This window comes from Hemibagrus wyckioides, linkage group LG14 (genome assembly GCF_019097595.1).
Source record: "Hemibagrus wyckioides isolate EC202008001 linkage group LG14, SWU_Hwy_1.0, whole genome shotgun sequence".
Lineage (NCBI taxonomy): Eukaryota > Metazoa > Chordata > Actinopteri > Siluriformes > Bagridae > Hemibagrus > Hemibagrus wyckioides.
Genome location: NC_080723.1, coordinates 8,735,516 through 8,752,510, shown reverse-complemented (window position 1 = coordinate 8,752,510; position 16,995 = coordinate 8,735,516). Strand labels below are relative to the sequence as shown.

The 16,995-nt window shown below is 40.2% G+C and overlaps 1 protein-coding gene across 9 annotated transcripts in view; it reads left to right on the top strand.

Moving 5' to 3' along the window:
• Positions 1-16,995, top strand: part of dennd5b (DENN/MADD domain containing 5B) — a 38,261-nt gene that overhangs the window by 12,235 nt on the left and 9,031 nt on the right. For 2 of the 9 annotated variants that reach the window (XM_058407818.1, XM_058407816.1), the window contains exons 2-13: positions 955-1,014; positions 4,763-4,872; positions 7,602-8,304; positions 9,469-9,656; positions 11,718-12,272; positions 12,443-12,674; positions 12,855-13,005; positions 13,767-13,860; positions 15,581-15,712; positions 15,860-16,012; positions 16,176-16,257; positions 16,366-16,447. In XM_058407818.1, coding sequence (XP_058263801.1) covers positions 955-1,014; positions 4,763-4,872; positions 7,602-8,304; positions 9,469-9,656; positions 11,718-12,272; positions 12,443-12,674; positions 12,855-13,005; positions 13,767-13,860; positions 15,581-15,712; positions 15,860-16,012; positions 16,176-16,257; positions 16,366-16,447 — 2,542 coding nt within the window. Of the gene's footprint in view, positions 1-954; positions 1,015-4,762; positions 4,873-7,601; positions 8,305-9,468; positions 9,657-11,717; positions 12,273-12,442; positions 12,675-12,854; positions 13,006-13,766; positions 13,861-14,382; positions 14,494-15,580; positions 15,713-15,859; positions 16,013-16,175; positions 16,258-16,365; positions 16,448-16,995 lie in introns of all 9 variants that reach the window. The other 7 variants (XM_058407819.1, XM_058407817.1, XM_058407824.1 and 4 more) reach the window with 5 other exon arrangements.

Sequence of the window (16,995 nt, the reverse complement as noted above, 5' to 3'; positions counted from 1 at the left end):
GTTACTTCATACGTCAGACATCATCACCAAAAAACTTTAGAGACACATTTCTCACTCACAGCGACTAGCCAGTGTTATGGAGAGACTGTAATAAGAGATTCTATAGTGATGGTGAGCTTTAGTTGAGTTCTCTATTTTTGTGGAAAGCTAGTGAGTGATAGTCTGTGTGGAATTTGTGTCATTACTGCACCTCATTTGTGTGTGTTTTGTTTTTTTGTTTGTGTGTGTCTCTGTAAAACCACTGATCTGTGTAGTTTGGCTATAAGCTACAATAGTTTTGTTGACATTTTGCTAGCTATCTTAGATTAGTGGTTTATCTTCCTCTTATTGGCTTCAGATTGATTCCATTGTGATGTCTGTACTATTTCATGCTCAGTAAACAGTTTGGGACACAATTCTTAGTGAAGGTGCGCTGTCTTGGTCCAACAGCCAGGACATTACACAGGTGAGGGACAGGAGAGCACAAGTACTGTTGCTGCTTTATGTTTCTCCTAACGAGAACACAATAGTACAATCTTTGACTTCAGTAAATGAGTCAGCTCTCTCTCACACACACACACACACACACACACACACACACACACGCACAGTGTGAGTCACCATCTAATGACAGGCTATATGAGCATGTTTAGACAAGTACACGTGATTTACTCATCTCACACACACACACTGTTCATTTATTTAAACTTTCATCACATTCCCCTACAAACATTTTCTTAACCTTCTGAGACAGGTTTTGTCTTCGTCTGCTCGTCCTCCACTCCCCATTAACCCGCTACTCACCAGCTAAAGCACTAAAGCTAAAGCTGTTAGCCATGCTTTTTTTTTTTTTGGCGCACTCACACTCATTCATGCCTGTTTTCATGTATTAGTTCCATTTATTCATTTAAGCTTTTTCATCCATGTTTGGTTTGACATTTGCATTTTTGTTTGTCTGCTTATGCTCCATCTCAGCTTTGTACCAGTGGCTAGAGGCAGATCGTCAGGGCAGAGACCCAGAGGCCGTGACGGCAGGTAAACTTCATCATCATGTGCAGCATCAATAACCTCTACCACTAATCTCCCTAACTATTCTTTAACCCTTGCCTTCCCTTCCTGGTATTTTCCACCTTTTATTATTTTTTTTCCTTCTTAATATTGTGTTCACACCAGCAAGCGTGAAAAGTGTCAGGCGGCGGTGTCTTTCCTGTGTACGTGTGAAACATAGAGCTGAAATTTAAGTGATGGGGACGCAGATTTTTATGAAAATTAAGTATGATGAAGTGACGAATCCGAACAACTCGAAATCGTCCATTCTTCCTCTCACAACTGCAGTTATTTTCTCTGTACAGCTTATCCCAGTTTATCCTGACACATACAACAGCTCATTAAATGTGTGTAGAGACATTAAGAAGAAAAATAAAGCTTGGAAGGAAGTAGCAGTGTTTGTAGCCAGTACAGTTCAGTGCAGGTAATAAGCTAATAGCTAAATTAAAAGCCTGACACATAATATACATCAAGCAACTGTTTTTCCTCACAGATTAGTGTGTAATTTTGTGTTTAGCTAGTAAGGAAAAAAATACATGCATATATAGGTTTGTGTGGAGTTATGAAGTTTTTCCTCACAGATTAGTGTGTTACTTAGGAAAATACATGTATGTATATAGGTTTGTGTGGAGTCTTTGAAGAGAGGGTTTTTAGCTAATACCGTTAGCATGCACTGCCAATGTGCTAAAAGCTAATACCAAATCTTGGCACCAAATTTCAGACTTGATTTAAAGTCGTTGCGTTTTTAAAGACAAATAAATGATATTCTGTAGTAAATCGTGTGCTTTAGGCTACGTTTTGGTGACTAATGTTTTTAACCAGAGCTGAAAAACTCTGAACGGATGCTACACACCCACCAGAGACTTTATGCTCACGAGTGTGAACGCTGTGCTACACTTTTTGTGTCTTCCTCTCGGCCCTTCCTGAGCGAGGTGCGGTGCTAAAATGTAGGTCATTCTGCTCTGATATTGTTATTGTTAATCAGATCCTCTGCTGTCTCTGCTGCTGCTGCTTTCTTATCCTCCTTCTCCTTTTCTGTTATTTATACTACATGTTTTTACTGACTTGTGTAGGGCTTGTGTGCCTCATTATGCCCCTTCTTTAAAAAATATTTGGGTTCTTTCTCAGGGTCTCTCTCTTATCTGCTTTGCCCTCAGCACCCTCCCTAGTCTGATCCAGCTCTTTTGCTCATTTGGTTTCTGCTTATGATTTTCTTTCTTTCTTGTTGTGTTTCATCCAAATAAATCGATCAGGTGCTATCTGGCTTGTGCAATATCTTTCAAGGTACACAGAGTGAGCAACCGATCATCTTCCAGACTTCTATGTGATTTGAAAGCGATTGGTGAATCTGCTTCGGCTTTGTAGATACAAGCTTCTGTTCTCTAATTATTTAATAAAATAATATATCAGTAACAGTAACTCGTTAGTTACTTAGAAAAATACGTAATTAAAATTGCAGTTACTTATGAAAATGTTAAAGATTACAAATAGTTACATCTGAATATTTTCTTTAAAAAAACTAGTGTATATTGAATAAATATTAATTTGTTGTTAGAGTTTGTTAAAGCGGTGCTATTCTGATGATTTTGATTGGTTCTCTGCTTTGAATTTGCGGCGCTTCTGCCAATTACATTAATACACATTGCCTCGGAAAGCTTTAGGCTACTGCACTGTCTGAGAGTTACAGCCATGGTGAGTGATAAAAATGCATTTCAGTCCTGGAAATTTAAAAATAATTTCATCCTGAAATCCAATAAGGGGCAAATATAACAGTTCAATTTTGTTTGCTAGCTGTTAAAATGCTTTCGACATCAAAGGCTTCAATGTTGAACCTGAGGAAGCATCTGCAGTTATGGAACCTAGCCTTTCTTTATTTTATAATATATTTAAAATGTAAAATCTTTGTCATTATTGTGAGTGTACAGAAATAAAAACAGACCCTTTAGTTTCGAATAATATATTACTCGTTATATAATAAAAAGTGACGGAGTGGTCAGTTGATTTACTGTGGCTGCTCTGTGGAAAAAATCCACTAAAACGCCCATAGTGTACTCAAGACCTGTATTCATAACATTCAGAACAAATTAGCTAGTCTGCTAGCCATGGGTGTCGCTAGGCCATTTTAAAGTCCCCCTGAAATTCTGCGATTGTCCATAAACTGTACACTGATCTCCTCAGTCCACTTTAAATTTCATATGAAAACGGCGGCAGACTTTCAGCGCGTTCTTAACTTCGCAAACCGCGGCGTCACAGAGCGAGGATCAGAGGACAAGTGTGTGTGAGTGTGTGTGCGTGTGTGTGTGATCAGGAAGACTCGTATTTGGCTTGTTCAGTACTCAAATGTTATACACATCTATGCAATACAGTGGAATGCTGCATTAAGTTTACCATCCTACCCTGTTAGTTAAACCTTTATTTTATTATTTATTTATTATTTATTTTTACTATTATACCCTCACTGGGGGCTGAGCCCTCCTTAAATGAAAATCCTAAAATCGTCCCTGCTGCTAGCTACCTTTAACAGGCACACTTCTATTTATGAACGCTTTGACAGAAAATATATAGCTCACACTTTTCCTCCTTGAAAATGTCTTGGTAATGTCAGATCTAATATAACTTAGTTATTTTAGCACTGCATACATTATGATATGACATTTCAGCATACATTATGATGACTCTTTTCAGATTATGTTTTTTTTCAAGGCATTGTTACTTGCCAGTGTGTCCTGTCATAGCTATGCAAAGATCTGATTCCTAAAACAGTATTAAACAATTTTTGTTCTGAAGTCTGGTTTTTTGGTGGCTGTGCTTAAAATTAAATTAATATAATCTTAATTCAAGTGATGAAAGATTTAAAATTCTAACAGTAAACAGAGTTGAGTTCTACTGTAAGGTTAACCCTGCATGGTATAAATGTTTGGAAATGATTTAGTTGAAAATATCCATTAGAAACTTAAAAGTAATCAAAAAGTAATCAAATGTAATCAGTTACTTTACTTTTATAAAGTAATAAAAGTTACACTACTTATTACATTTTAAATAGAGTAACTTGTAATCTGTAACCTATTACATTTCCAAAGTAACCTACCCAACACTGTATATCATATACACAAGGCAGCATGGTGGCTTAGTGGTTAGCACTGTTGCCTTACATCAAGAAGGTCCTGGGTTTGAATCCTGGGTTCGAACAGGCAGGGGCCTTTCTGTGTGGTGTTTGCATGTTCTCCCTGTGCCTGTTTACTCTGGTTTTCTACCACAGTCCAAAAACATGTACATTAGGTTGATAGGTAATTCTAAATTGCCCATAGGAGTGAATGCGAGTGTGGTGATTGTCTGTCTATATGTGTGGGCCTGTGATGGACTGGCGACCTGTACAGGGTGTACCCCTGCCTTTCCCCCATTGTGTGCTGGGATAGGCTCCCACAGATCCCTGTGACCCTAATTAGGAATAAAGCAGGTATAGACAATGGATGGATAAATATATCATATACACATGACATGCCCCAGTTTACTCTCATGTGCATTTCATTTGCATTGACTCCACCCTAATTTATGCAGATGTTGCCCCAGCGTTGAAATGCTCTCCTTTGATCAGCTCGATCTGAGATCAACAACAAAAAAAGACAATTTTATCATTTTAGATGATATTCAACATCCATGCAGTAATGTTAAAGTGTTAGAGACTAATGCTGCCTTTTTTTTCTTGCACTCACCTTTTTTTCCCCTCTCTCCCTAGGCGAGAACTTTGACCAGAGTCCCCTAAAACGGACCTTCAAATCCAAAGTGCTGGCTCACTACCCAGAGAACATCGAATGCAACCCTTTTGACCAGGATGCCGTCAACATGGTGGGTTTAAGGCACCGTACTCGACCTATTGCGTACCATATAGTGCTGATCAGATATAATCCGTTTAGCTCAGAAGTGTCATCATAGTCGACCTCCGTGCTATCAGGCAACAAAGCAGGGCAAAAAACCTTGGATGCATTGGATAGCCAGCTAACTGTGATGAGTTGTGTATAGTGACCTGTAGAGTCGGTGTAAAAGATTTAACACATGAACAATTGATTTGAAGCGAATCCTTGTTTATTTGCAGTAAAACTCATTTAAAAATAAATCATTTAAAACAACCTTTATTCTAATGCAGGGAATTTGTGTATTCAAGAGATGAGACAATGTTGAGAGAAGTTGAAATTTATATAAATGCAGAGCAACAACCGATGGGAGTGAAGACAGTAGAACGTCGTGATCTGTGATAAAGAGCGCGCACTGCTTCTCCTTCATCTCATATGATATGATGGAGATAAACATTGCTGGATTTTATACACAAACAACAAATCCTCCTTTATAATGGTTCATTTTAGCTGCAAAAGTGGAACGTGTTGTTACTATGGCAACCGGTAGTAGGAATACCTGCTTGCAACTTCATAGTACAGCGGCTGGAGTCTTAAAATCGATAAAATCAAAGCATAAAGATAAATAAAACAAAAGCGGAGATAAATTCGCTGTAACTGTGTGAGTGATTTACTAAAAGAAAAGTTTCTTGGATGATACAATAATCTCCAAATCTGTGCGTGAATAAATGGACATTAGGTGCAGCGTGTAAAAATCATTCAGGTCAGCAATGTCTGTACTAGATTGTCGATTTCCGTGGACCGACAGACAGCTGTGTTATCTAATCCCAGTAATTTCCTACCTCTTGCCACTAGTCTGTTATCACATAAAAACAGGAGCACAGGAAAATCTCACTGACCTGAACTTTGTTCTACATGCACCATTTGGTTTGTTGTTGTTGTTATGAAAATATTTTAATAAGCCTGAAGCCAAGTCAGTAATGTAATATTGATATTGTGATTATTATGGCACTTTTTAAAATAAATGTTATTTTTTAATAATTACAAAGGAACTGAAAGCAGCTGATTTTCAGTTAAATGATTTTAAAATTGATATAAAAATTTTTGGACTCAGGGTTAAATATTTGTAAAGTTTTTAGTTTTTTTTTTACATAAAAATATTTAAATATTTTTTTCCTATAATGATGTATGTAAATTCAAATATTTTTCATTAAAAAAATACATTTATTAAATTTTACATTAACTAAAAACAATTGAAAGTTAAACAAACACGTCCACTAGGGGGCAGAAATACAATAATGGACGTACGTACGTACGTGTGATGCTACGTTGGAGCGTACGTCATGTCTACGCTGATGAGCTCTACTTTTTCTCTTTCTTTCTTCTTTCCCTATAGCTTGGTCTGGGGTTGCATTAACAATTCACTCTGTGCTCATCAGTCACAGATACTAAGAGGAATTTGTGAAAGGCAGCTTAAAAATGACCTACATCATATTAAATAATTAATAATAAACATAGGTGCCATGAATTATGTATGTTCCATCGCTCTTAGACTTGAAACATTCGATACTTTCCCGACAACATCCTCAATGCTCAGATTTTTTTTTAGAGGTCAGTGAGTGTCTGTGATCTACACACTTACCCACAGACACACCGAACGCTTCAGCTCAGGATGGTAAAGCTCAGAGAGCCTCCGAGTCTCAGTGAGGCTCATGTTACTGCCTGAACGTAATGTGCTGCTGAACGTAACGGGACTCCCTGACCTGCTGTCCCTGTGCTGCAAGGTCATTTTTGGCGTAAGCAACGTAAACAGAAGCCTGACGCTGTTGGTGCAGCCATGAATTATTCAGTCTTTCCTCTCTGCTGATATCAGCACTCAAGCAGCCCATTGTGTTGACTGTCAGGTCTGAGACAGGAACAGCTGAGCAGTGCTGCTTCTCCCTCAGTGACGTCAGCACATGAGCTTTCTCTCTCTTGTGCACACACAGAAATTTCTCTCTCTCTCTCTCTCTCTCTCTCTCTCTCTCTCTATTACACACACAAACACACAGCTCTCATGAACATTCATAGTAATATCTCTCTCTCTCTTTCTCTCTCACACACACACACACACACACAGAGCTCTGAACCAATCTCAAATACATACCCAATACCAGCGATGTATTGTTTTCTTTAATATCTGATCCAAACCTGTTGCTGGTGTGGGTCCTATACGGATATTGGCTGTGGCATCGTATGCAACATATTGTTTGTTTATTTTTCTGCCTCTGCCACTAGGCGGTGTTACGTGTTTGGGTTGTGCGTGCGTTCCTCTGAGATTCTTGTTAGTGTGATATCTCAAGAATAATTGAATGTTCAGAGGTTTTATATAGGGTTATCAGAGTAACCGACAGATAAATTAATGAATAATTCCATATTAATCTAATCTAGTGTAACCACCAGAGGAACTGATTCAATTAGTTTAGATTTATGTGGGATTATTAGAGTAACCACCAGAGGAACTGATCAGGAAAAAACCCTCAAAACACAGTTGGGGGGTGTGTGTGCGCGCACGTGTGTAATTGTTTTATTTATTTTTCAGATGTATTCAGTATTTATTAACAACTGTTTAAAAATAGTTTTTTTTCTTATTCTATTCAGATTTAAACTTTTTGGATGCTGTAATCTGTGGTAGGATTCCCTTAAACATCCATGTTTCTCACTCCCGTGTTGCTTTCTCTCCAGCTCTGCATGCCTAAAGGTCTGTCGTTCCGCACTCAGAAGGACTCCCTGACCCCGAAGTTCCACTCGTTCCTAATCACGCGTGAGGATGGCTCTCGCACCTACGGCTTCGTACACACCTTCTACGAGGAGGTGACCAGCGCTCAGATCCGCTCGGCCATGCAGACGTTGCACCAGATGCACCAAGCAGAGCACGCCTCATCCCACACCTGCCCTTCATCCTCCTCCTCCTCCTCATCCTCCTCCAGTATGGACTCGTTAACCAGCAGCTCGGACGAAGCGGAGTCTCTGTCCTCTGGCTGTTCTGTGAGTCGACGTTGTTGCAACTCTCAGAGCTACGACGCCGAGCAGGACACGCTCTACGTCTCTAAAGCACTGTGTCTGATCACACCCATGCCCTTCATGCATGCGTGTCGGCGCTTCCTGTCCCAGTTGCACAGGGCTGTTACGGCCCAGCAGCCTCCTCCTCTGCCTCTGGAGAGCTACGTACACAACGTACTGTATGAAGTCCCACTTCCGCCTCCCGGACGCTCCTTAAAGTTCCACAGTGTTTACGAGCCCATCGTGTGCCAGCGTCCAGGACCGGCCGAGCTCCCGCTGGCGGATTTTCCCCTGGGCGAGGCGTTCCGGCTGCTGGGTGTTGAGAACCTGGTGCAGCTCTTTACCTGCGTCCTGCTCGAGATGCAGGTTCTGCTTTACTCACAAGGTGAGACTCAAACCAAGGCTGGTTTAAAAGTTAAAGAGTTTCCACAGAATCTTTGTCTATAAAATCTGACACTTTTTCAAGCCAAAAGACGACAGTGTTTACAGGCAGTTGAGAAGCAGAATTGCTCCGAGCAGCCCCATCTCTGCAGTGCCGTTTTCATCTCAGCTAGCCATTTAGTTAAACAAAATATCAGTGAACCAACTAAGAATTTAACTGGCGTAGCTCACTACTTAGATAACATGGCTCATTACAAAGAAATTGTAAACATTAAGAAACACACAGGCTTTCAGTTACTCTCTACTATAAAAGCTCTGAGTTTCTTTGAAATGTGTTAGTGTGTGTATAAGTTCAGTCATTGCAGGCTGGTTCATAGCTTAGCATCATTAATCCACTGATTGAGCAATAAGCTATGAGGATCTTCTACAGATTCTAACAGAACGTGTTAGCATGTCTATTAGCCGGAGTCAAACCTGGCTACATTTAATCATAAAAATGCCATCTGTGTCGTGTGTTTGATGTGGAGCAGGAGGAAGTGTAGTGAATATTTCATGTCTGATCTCACAAACTCGAAACCTTAAGTATGAAGTCTAAGGCAGCGAGCATCACGTCTCATCACCGCTCTGTAAATCATCACACTTTATAACAGCTGTGAATATACATATATTATATCTCATACTGACAGGTCGGATTACAGACACACATTACCCACGTACAATAAATCTGTTATACAGGATTATTGTTATACAGGCAATGTTATTATTTGTTCTTTTCTAAACACCTGGAAATGTTCGCTACTGCAATATTTTGACTTTGGTTAATTTTGAAATGGTATTCTGATGAATTTATAATTATTACATTTAACATGATACCCTGTTGTACTAGAAAGTTACAGTACATATGATTATGCAGGGATTTGTTATTATTGAGATGGGCATGTTTGTGCGTCTCTTTGACTGTCTAACTGACTGTCTGTGTGTGTCTGCCTGTGTGTGTGTGTGTCTCTTTGACTGACTGTCTAATTGACTATATAACTGACTGTCTTGACTGACTGTGTGTCTCTGTGCCTGTCTGTGTGTTTGTGTGTGTGTCTCTGTGTATCTGTCTGTGTCTCTCTGTACCTTCCTATGTGTGTCTCTGATTTTATGTCTCTGTGTCTATGTACAGATTATCAGAGACTGATGGTGGTAGCAGAGGGAATCTCCACGCTCCTCTTCCCGTTCCAGTGGCAGCACGTGTACGTTCCCATCCTCCCTGCTTCCCTGCTGCACTTTCTGGATGCCCCTGTGCCCTACATAATGGGCTTACAGTCGAAAGAGGGCACAGACCGCTCCAAACTGGAACTGCCTCAAGAGGTGTGTGGGCAAACACTATAACACACACACACACACACACACAGTGTGTACACTGTCTCAGTTGTGCAATCAGTGACCTCACACTCACACTGTTTAGTACAGAGATTTCAGACACTGGGACTGAACATGGCCTCATAAAGGGGTTCCTGTATGGAGAAGTACACAGTGTGTAGATGGATCATTGGAAAGATGTGCACACACTTTCACGCTTATTATTTATTTATTTCATTGCTTGATTTGTTTTACAGGGACAGCACACATTATTTAATATTAAACATTACTGTAAATGCAGCAAAGTTAACTAAAGGCTGCGTTTTATCTGTGCAGAACATTACAAAGCCACTCTAGAAAAAAAAGAAAACCTCTAGAATTTTAATGACAAAATTATTAAAATTATATTAGAATTTTATGCATCTTTTTTATTTTTATATTTGCTAGTGAATAGATTTGCCTTTTTTTATTTATTTTTATTATTAATGTTTTTTTATTAATTTATCATTATTTTATTTTTATTTTTTATGTATTTATTTTATGTATTTATTTTTATTAATGCAATTTTTAAGTAACCTAGCCAGATTTACTTGAGGTGCAATGGCGTCATGAGGTTTTTTCTTTTTCTTTTTCTTTTTCTTTTTCTTTTTCTTTTTCTTTTTCTTTTTCTTTTTTCTCCCGCTTCTCTTTATTTTTACAAAATAACCTTCAAATATTGAATAGGGTTTTTTTTTAATACAAAACAAACCACATTTAAATGGTGTTTTTTTTTGCTTATCCTGACACACACTGTACTAGCAAAGGAGTGCAGCAATAAACAGACAAATTTCTCTGTTCATCTTTCTCATAAAGATTTACTGAATATGGATTTATAGGCTTGAAGGTAAATAACTAGGAAACAGAAATGTTTGTGAATTTCAGCACAGATATTTCTTTAGCAGGATTTAGAGATTGTCTTCTGCAGTAAGGAAGGCATCTGGGTGTTGTGGTGTGAGATGAGAGGTATCACACACTTTTGGGGAAAATGATTGCGTTTCACATCGAAGCCGGATCACACCACTTCAGCATGGATTATTTTCCCATAACATGCACGCCATCATCTCTTATTCCTCATGTGAGCTGGAAATCGAAGCGAAAATGAGGTGTTTTTTACACACACTTCCAGATTGATTTATTTTTGTATTTATGGGTTTTTTGAGAAGTTCCGTGTCGAGAAACACGTTCTCATTAGACTGGTAACTTCAGTGCAGGGATTATTCCTTCGGTCCTAATGTAACAAATAAACATAATGTAATTGAGGCTTGGAGTCGCAGAAAATGTTCATTTTTATTTCCATGCAGTTTTAGAAAGGCCTGCTTTGTTTACTTTGTTGCATTGTGTAGATTTTTAGTTTGTTTTTTTGTTTCTAAATCCTATTATCAGTTCACCTCCTGCTTATTATGTCTGAGAGTGTGTGTGTGTGTGTGTGTGTGTGTAAAATCATGTTTAACCTCACGAGAAGATGGCTGCTACATTACACTCACAAATAGATGCTAGTCCTTTCTGTCATTTTTCGCAGTAAAACCTTTCTAAAACCTTCCATTCACATCTCGGTCATGCAATCTACTCTGTTCCAGCAGCTCCAGAAGGAAGGTAGGCTTTAAAAACACGCACTGATGTTGTGTATCAACATGTTTTTTTGTGCCAGGTTTTCAGCAGAACTTGATCCCTGGATTCTAAGCTGTGCTTCTGCTCTGTCTGAGTGTTTTATTTATACATCAGGAGAATGAGGACATGTGTTCATGTTCATGTGCCATTGTGAAGCAGGAGGGGCTGAAGGGTGTGAGGAGAACATCTCCAAAACATATTGGTGACATGCATAGATTTAACATTCACACACTTAATTTACATATACTGTGTGTATGGTTATTTAACGAGATTAGAGTCAGGAAGCATTGTTATGGGGACCCCTCAGCAATCACGTCTGTTTTTTTTGTTATATTGAGATGAGATTTTTTACTTAAAATCTTGCCAACGGTTAATGGTATCCAAATAACCAGCTTCTAAATCATTGCTGACGTGTTGTTCCAGGCGAACCTTTGCTTCGTGGACATTGACAATCATTGCCTGGAACTGCCCGAGGATTTCCCCCAGTTCCCCAACAAGGCCGAGTTTATCCAGGAGCTGAGTGAGCTGCTGCAGAGCTATGGCCTGTCTCTGGAGGGAGGCGCTTCCTCGCCCCTGCCTGCCACCACTCAGACCCGTGTGACTGGCACTGAAGCTCTGAGGAACTTGGTAGATGACGGGAGGAACGGAAATCTGCCGTTAGATGTTGCGGACATGCTGCAGGGAAACCCGACTCTGGAGCGCCTTCAGGCTTTAGCCAAGCGCACGGGGGTGAAGGTCGCTCGTCTGGAGGAGCTGGCAGCCGGGCAGAAGGCTTTAGGGGAGGAGAACACAGCGGTGTTGAGGACTGGCATTGAGCAGGAAGAGCTGAGGAATGCCAAGCTAAACGTGCAGCTCAGGGAGGTTTTTGCCGCTCGCTTTGTTGCGATGTTTGCTGACTATGAGGCATTCGTCATACAGAACTCGCCAGACCTGGAGTCCTGGCTCTCCAACCGGGAGCAGATGCACAATTTTGACAAGGTGAACAAATAACGCACTGAATATTCTAGACATGTGTAGACTTTATTTATTTATTTATTTATTTTATTTTATTTATTTATTTATTTGTCTGTCTGTCTGTCTGTCTGTCTTTCCGAAATGTTGAACATAGCATGATGTAGGCATTTTTGCTTTCCCATTTCTCTGTCCAGGCCTCTTTCCTATCAGACCAGCCAGAGCCATACCTGCCTTTTCTGTGCCGCTTCATTGAGACCCAGATGTTTGCCACCTTTATTGACAACAAAATCTTATCCCAATGGGAGGAAAAGGAGCCTCTGCTACGCGTGTTTGACGGACGCATTGAGAAAGCCCGTCTCTACAACGTGCGTGCTCCCAGCCTGCGCTCCTCCGTCTACCAGAGGTGCAGCCTTCTCAACGAATCCGGTGAGCAGTTACACTTTCATTAACACTCACACGGCTGCTCAACATATCCAATTGATACCACCAAGTGATTAAAGCAGATTTTTAAAAAGTGTTATTTTTGAAAGATCAATAATCAGGATTTGGCTTCACGCTCAACAACGTTTATCCAAGAGATTTCTTTTTCTCTTCCCCACTTTGCAGCTCAGGCCATCGAGCAGCGTCTGATGAAAATCGACCATACAGCCATCCATCCTCACTTGTTGGATATGAAGATTGGCCAGGGCAAATACCAGCAGGGCTTCTTCCCCAAGCTACAGGCTGACGTGCTCGCCTCCGGCCCCACTAACAACAAGTGAGTACAATCTAGATCCTGATCCTGATCCAGGATTTCTAGCTCCGCTTTGTGCTAGATTTGTCCTTCATCCAGTCCACCCACATGTTTAATCTGCATCTCTTCAGCACTCACACTAATGAACCCGTGATGATGACTAGCAGACAGGTGGAGTTAGTCGTCCTGAACCGTAGATAAAATGCTGCTGATGATTGAGAGAGAAAGATGCACTATTTGTTTATTGTCCTATGTACATGAAGGATCTTTACTGTATTCTGATAAATATTTAAACAGTAAAGTGTGGATAAAGGCAATGCCCTGTAGAGTGGCTGTTTCCTGAATCATAGCTGGGTTGCTGCCTGAGTGTGTGTTATCTCTTAGGGGGGATTTTAAGCTTTATTAGCCATATTTATAGAAATCTGTCACTCTGTAACTTTGTGTTGTGGTTCATGATTTATTTAATTCTAAATATGTTTTTTATGTTGTTGTTTTTTCAACAATGGCCCCCATGGCCACTCTTCAGCTTAAAAAAAGCCAAAAACAAAGAGAGTGAGTTTTTAGTGCCAGCTCACAGTGTCCATTGTTATAAGCACTATACAAATAAATTGAATTCAATTTTATTTGATACACAGAGGTCTCAAATTGAGAGCTTTGTATCGAATGTTGTAATCCAACACGCTGTATCACTGTAGAATGTATATTATATAGCAGATAAAAAGGCTATGAAATATGAAATTGTTCTGCTAATTTGCTGGGTGTGATATTGACGTGTCTGCGGTCAGCAGGTGGTCTAATCGCACCGGTACGGCTCAGAGACGGAGGGACTGGAACAGACAGCCCAACGATCATCTCGGCCTGGACAACGATCTCAAAGAGGTGCAGTACAACTGTCTGCTTTCATCATCATCAGTCTTTCATTTTCTCTTTCCCTCTGCTTGCTCTCCATCATGGCACATACACTTCTTTGAGCATAATGATTTCTTCCCTGTTTAGATTTTTAGTATTTCTTTTTATAACGAATCTATGGACCATACTGTTTGACTCGTGCACTAATTTAGTGATTAATTATTCATCAGACTATATGGCGCGACTTCAGCTCGCACTCGTTTTTGTCTGAGCATCAGTCAATATTTATTTTCCACAGTTACTAGATTTAATTTGCCACAAAATTGTTGTTTTTTTTATTAGATAATTAGCATGCAATGTCTTTTTTTCTAGAGCCTGTTTATCGTTTGCTCCCTGCAGGTTTTTTTTTTGTTGTTTTTTTTTGGTCAAGTCTTGCATGGCTTCTTTGTGTGTTATTATTATTATTTTGCTTCTTTGTACTATTTCCATTGTTCTTGTCTTTCATTTGCTTCATGCTTTCGTTTGTGGGTTGTGGGCTGTACCAATTCACAGCCGGTGGAGGGGTTTTCGTTGGTGCAGAGCTCTAAAGCTTCCCTGGAGCGTGTCAAGGCACCAAGCCCTCGCGCTAAACCACCCAAAAAGTCCTTCTCCACCTGCAGCCTGGTATGTTTTGTGGCCTGCTATTGTGTGAGCAACTGAGAGCTGTTTGAACAAAGCCTAGATACAAACATAAACCTGAAAAAGCACAATGAGGCCTGGTGACAAATTCCCAACACTTCCTAAATGCCAAAGCTTTGACAGAAGCTCTCTCTGGATCACAAACAACATATTCGTAGATGCCACCTTTCTTTAAAACACCTTCACGCACCAGGAGAGAAACTTACAGATGCCAGTTATAATATAAACCACTTTTCTTCTGGAGAATAAAGTTAGTTACATTCAGCAGCTTGTATATAGAAATAGTGCAGAGTTTTACAGTTCTGCCTTAAGCTGCTTTTACACTGTAGTCTTTTACTGATGAGCCTAAAGAAATTCTTCATGGCAAATTATACGTTGAAGATCCTACATCTATGATTAAAGAAAATTCTGCCATGCTGTGAGCAGCGATGCAGCACATGAGTATATCATTGTAAATAAAGTCATGAACAGCGCGCTTGTGTGTTAATTAGCTAGCGACACAGCCAGATTTCAGCCCCTCTCTCTCTCTCTCGCTGCAATTGAATCTTTTAAATCCCATATTTTTTTGTTTGCATTATGCCATTGCCACTGGTCTGTTCCTCACTGTCCTGTGAGTGTAATCATCCTCTTTTTAGTGGATTTTAGACAAGCATCATAGCAGCACTCACAGATTTTACAGTTATGCACAGATGGATTTATAGATAGATAGATGGATGGATAGATGGATATATGGATGGATGGATGGAGTGATAGATAAATACATGCATGGGTGGTTGGATAGGTACATAGATGATGGATGGATGGATGGATGGATGGATGGATGGGTAGGTACACAGGTGATGGATGGATGGAAGGATGGGTAGGTACATGGATGGATAGATAGATAGGTACATAGATAAATGGATGGATGGATGTTCTCAAGCAAGACCACCGATCTCAACTCCTCCTGAGGAAAGATTTTCCTGTGATGTGAAAAGCAGGCTGGATATCGTACATTGTAAAACTTTTAGGCAGGAAGTTAGAGTTTTACACACACACAATGAGAGAGACTAACAGGTACATGTCTCTGTAGAAATACATGCAGGAGGCTCGAAGCCTGGGGAAAAATCTGAGGCAACCCAAACTGTCTGACCTCTCACCTGCGGTCATCGCTCAGACCAACTCCAAGTTTGTGGAAGGTTTACTGAAGGAGTGCAAAATGAAGGTGTGTATGGATTGTGTATGATCATCTTTTTCTTACACACACAGTTTAGTGGGGCTTATTTGATATTTCATCAACTAGTCTTTTGATGAAGCTCAAGACCTCACCTGAGGTTGCGGTTTTTATTAACGACGTGTGTTCTGGCTTCAGACTAAGAGGATGTTGGTGGAGAAGATGGGTCGAGAGGCCGTAGAGCTCGGCCACGGTGAGGCGAATATCACCGGGCTGGAGGAGAACACGCTCATCGCTAGCCTGTGTGACCTGCTGGAGAGAATATGGAGCCACGGCCTGCAGGTCAAACAGGTACAGGATTTTTGGGGGTTTTTTGATAGAAAGGAAGAGAAGCATTCTGTAATACTTTCTGAATATACAAAAGAGGAATTGCATATCAGCCTTGATAGCAATATGGATGAGACATGTTTAAATGATGGAGAGCTGCCATTGTTGAGACGGTGTCTGTTTGCAGGGGAAGTCTGCATTATGGTCCCATTTAAGGCATTACCAGGACACAGTGGAGAAGATGGAGCAGCAGCAGATTGACTCATCAGGTACAACACCTACACAATACTCATCCACACACATGTACAGTACAGTATACACACACCCACACACACACAGGTGTGCTTATACATGTCTGTTTTCCATCTGCTACACAGCGTCTAATGGACAAGACAAACGGAAGTCGGAGTTGTCCATCGGGCTGCCGGTGCTGCGCGTGTCAGTCGTACAGGACATGAGGTACAGTGTGTTAATGAACTGAACTGAAGGAATATTCCCTCGTTTCAAAAACCTGCCTCAAAAACAATGGCATAATATTTGCTGCAGATTGTTGAAACACTTGTGAAAGCTTCCATGTCTCCCATTTACAAAAGACATGCACTGTATAGTTACTGTATAGAGACACAATACAACACTTATTATAGCAAACATAAAATATATATATAGACATTGAAGCTAACACAGTACACAGAGGTGTGATGGTGTTGACATTCATGATTGATAGGTTTATATATATAAGAGCAGAACATTTCGCCTTGCGCAGTAGAGAGCTCTCACAGTCCGAAATCTTGAAATTGTGCTCGCTCTTCATTTTTGTGTGTGTATGAGGATGCCAGTGATGTGCTATCTATTTTTTTTTCTTTCTGATGTGAAGCCAGCAAGCCAAATTACTCCTCAGGGTAATTCATCCAAGGCCACTTTAGGCTTTATGAAGCATCAAAATTTAAGGCTGTGTGATGATGATAGTGATGGTGATGATGATGATTGGAATTACAACTCATTTGCTT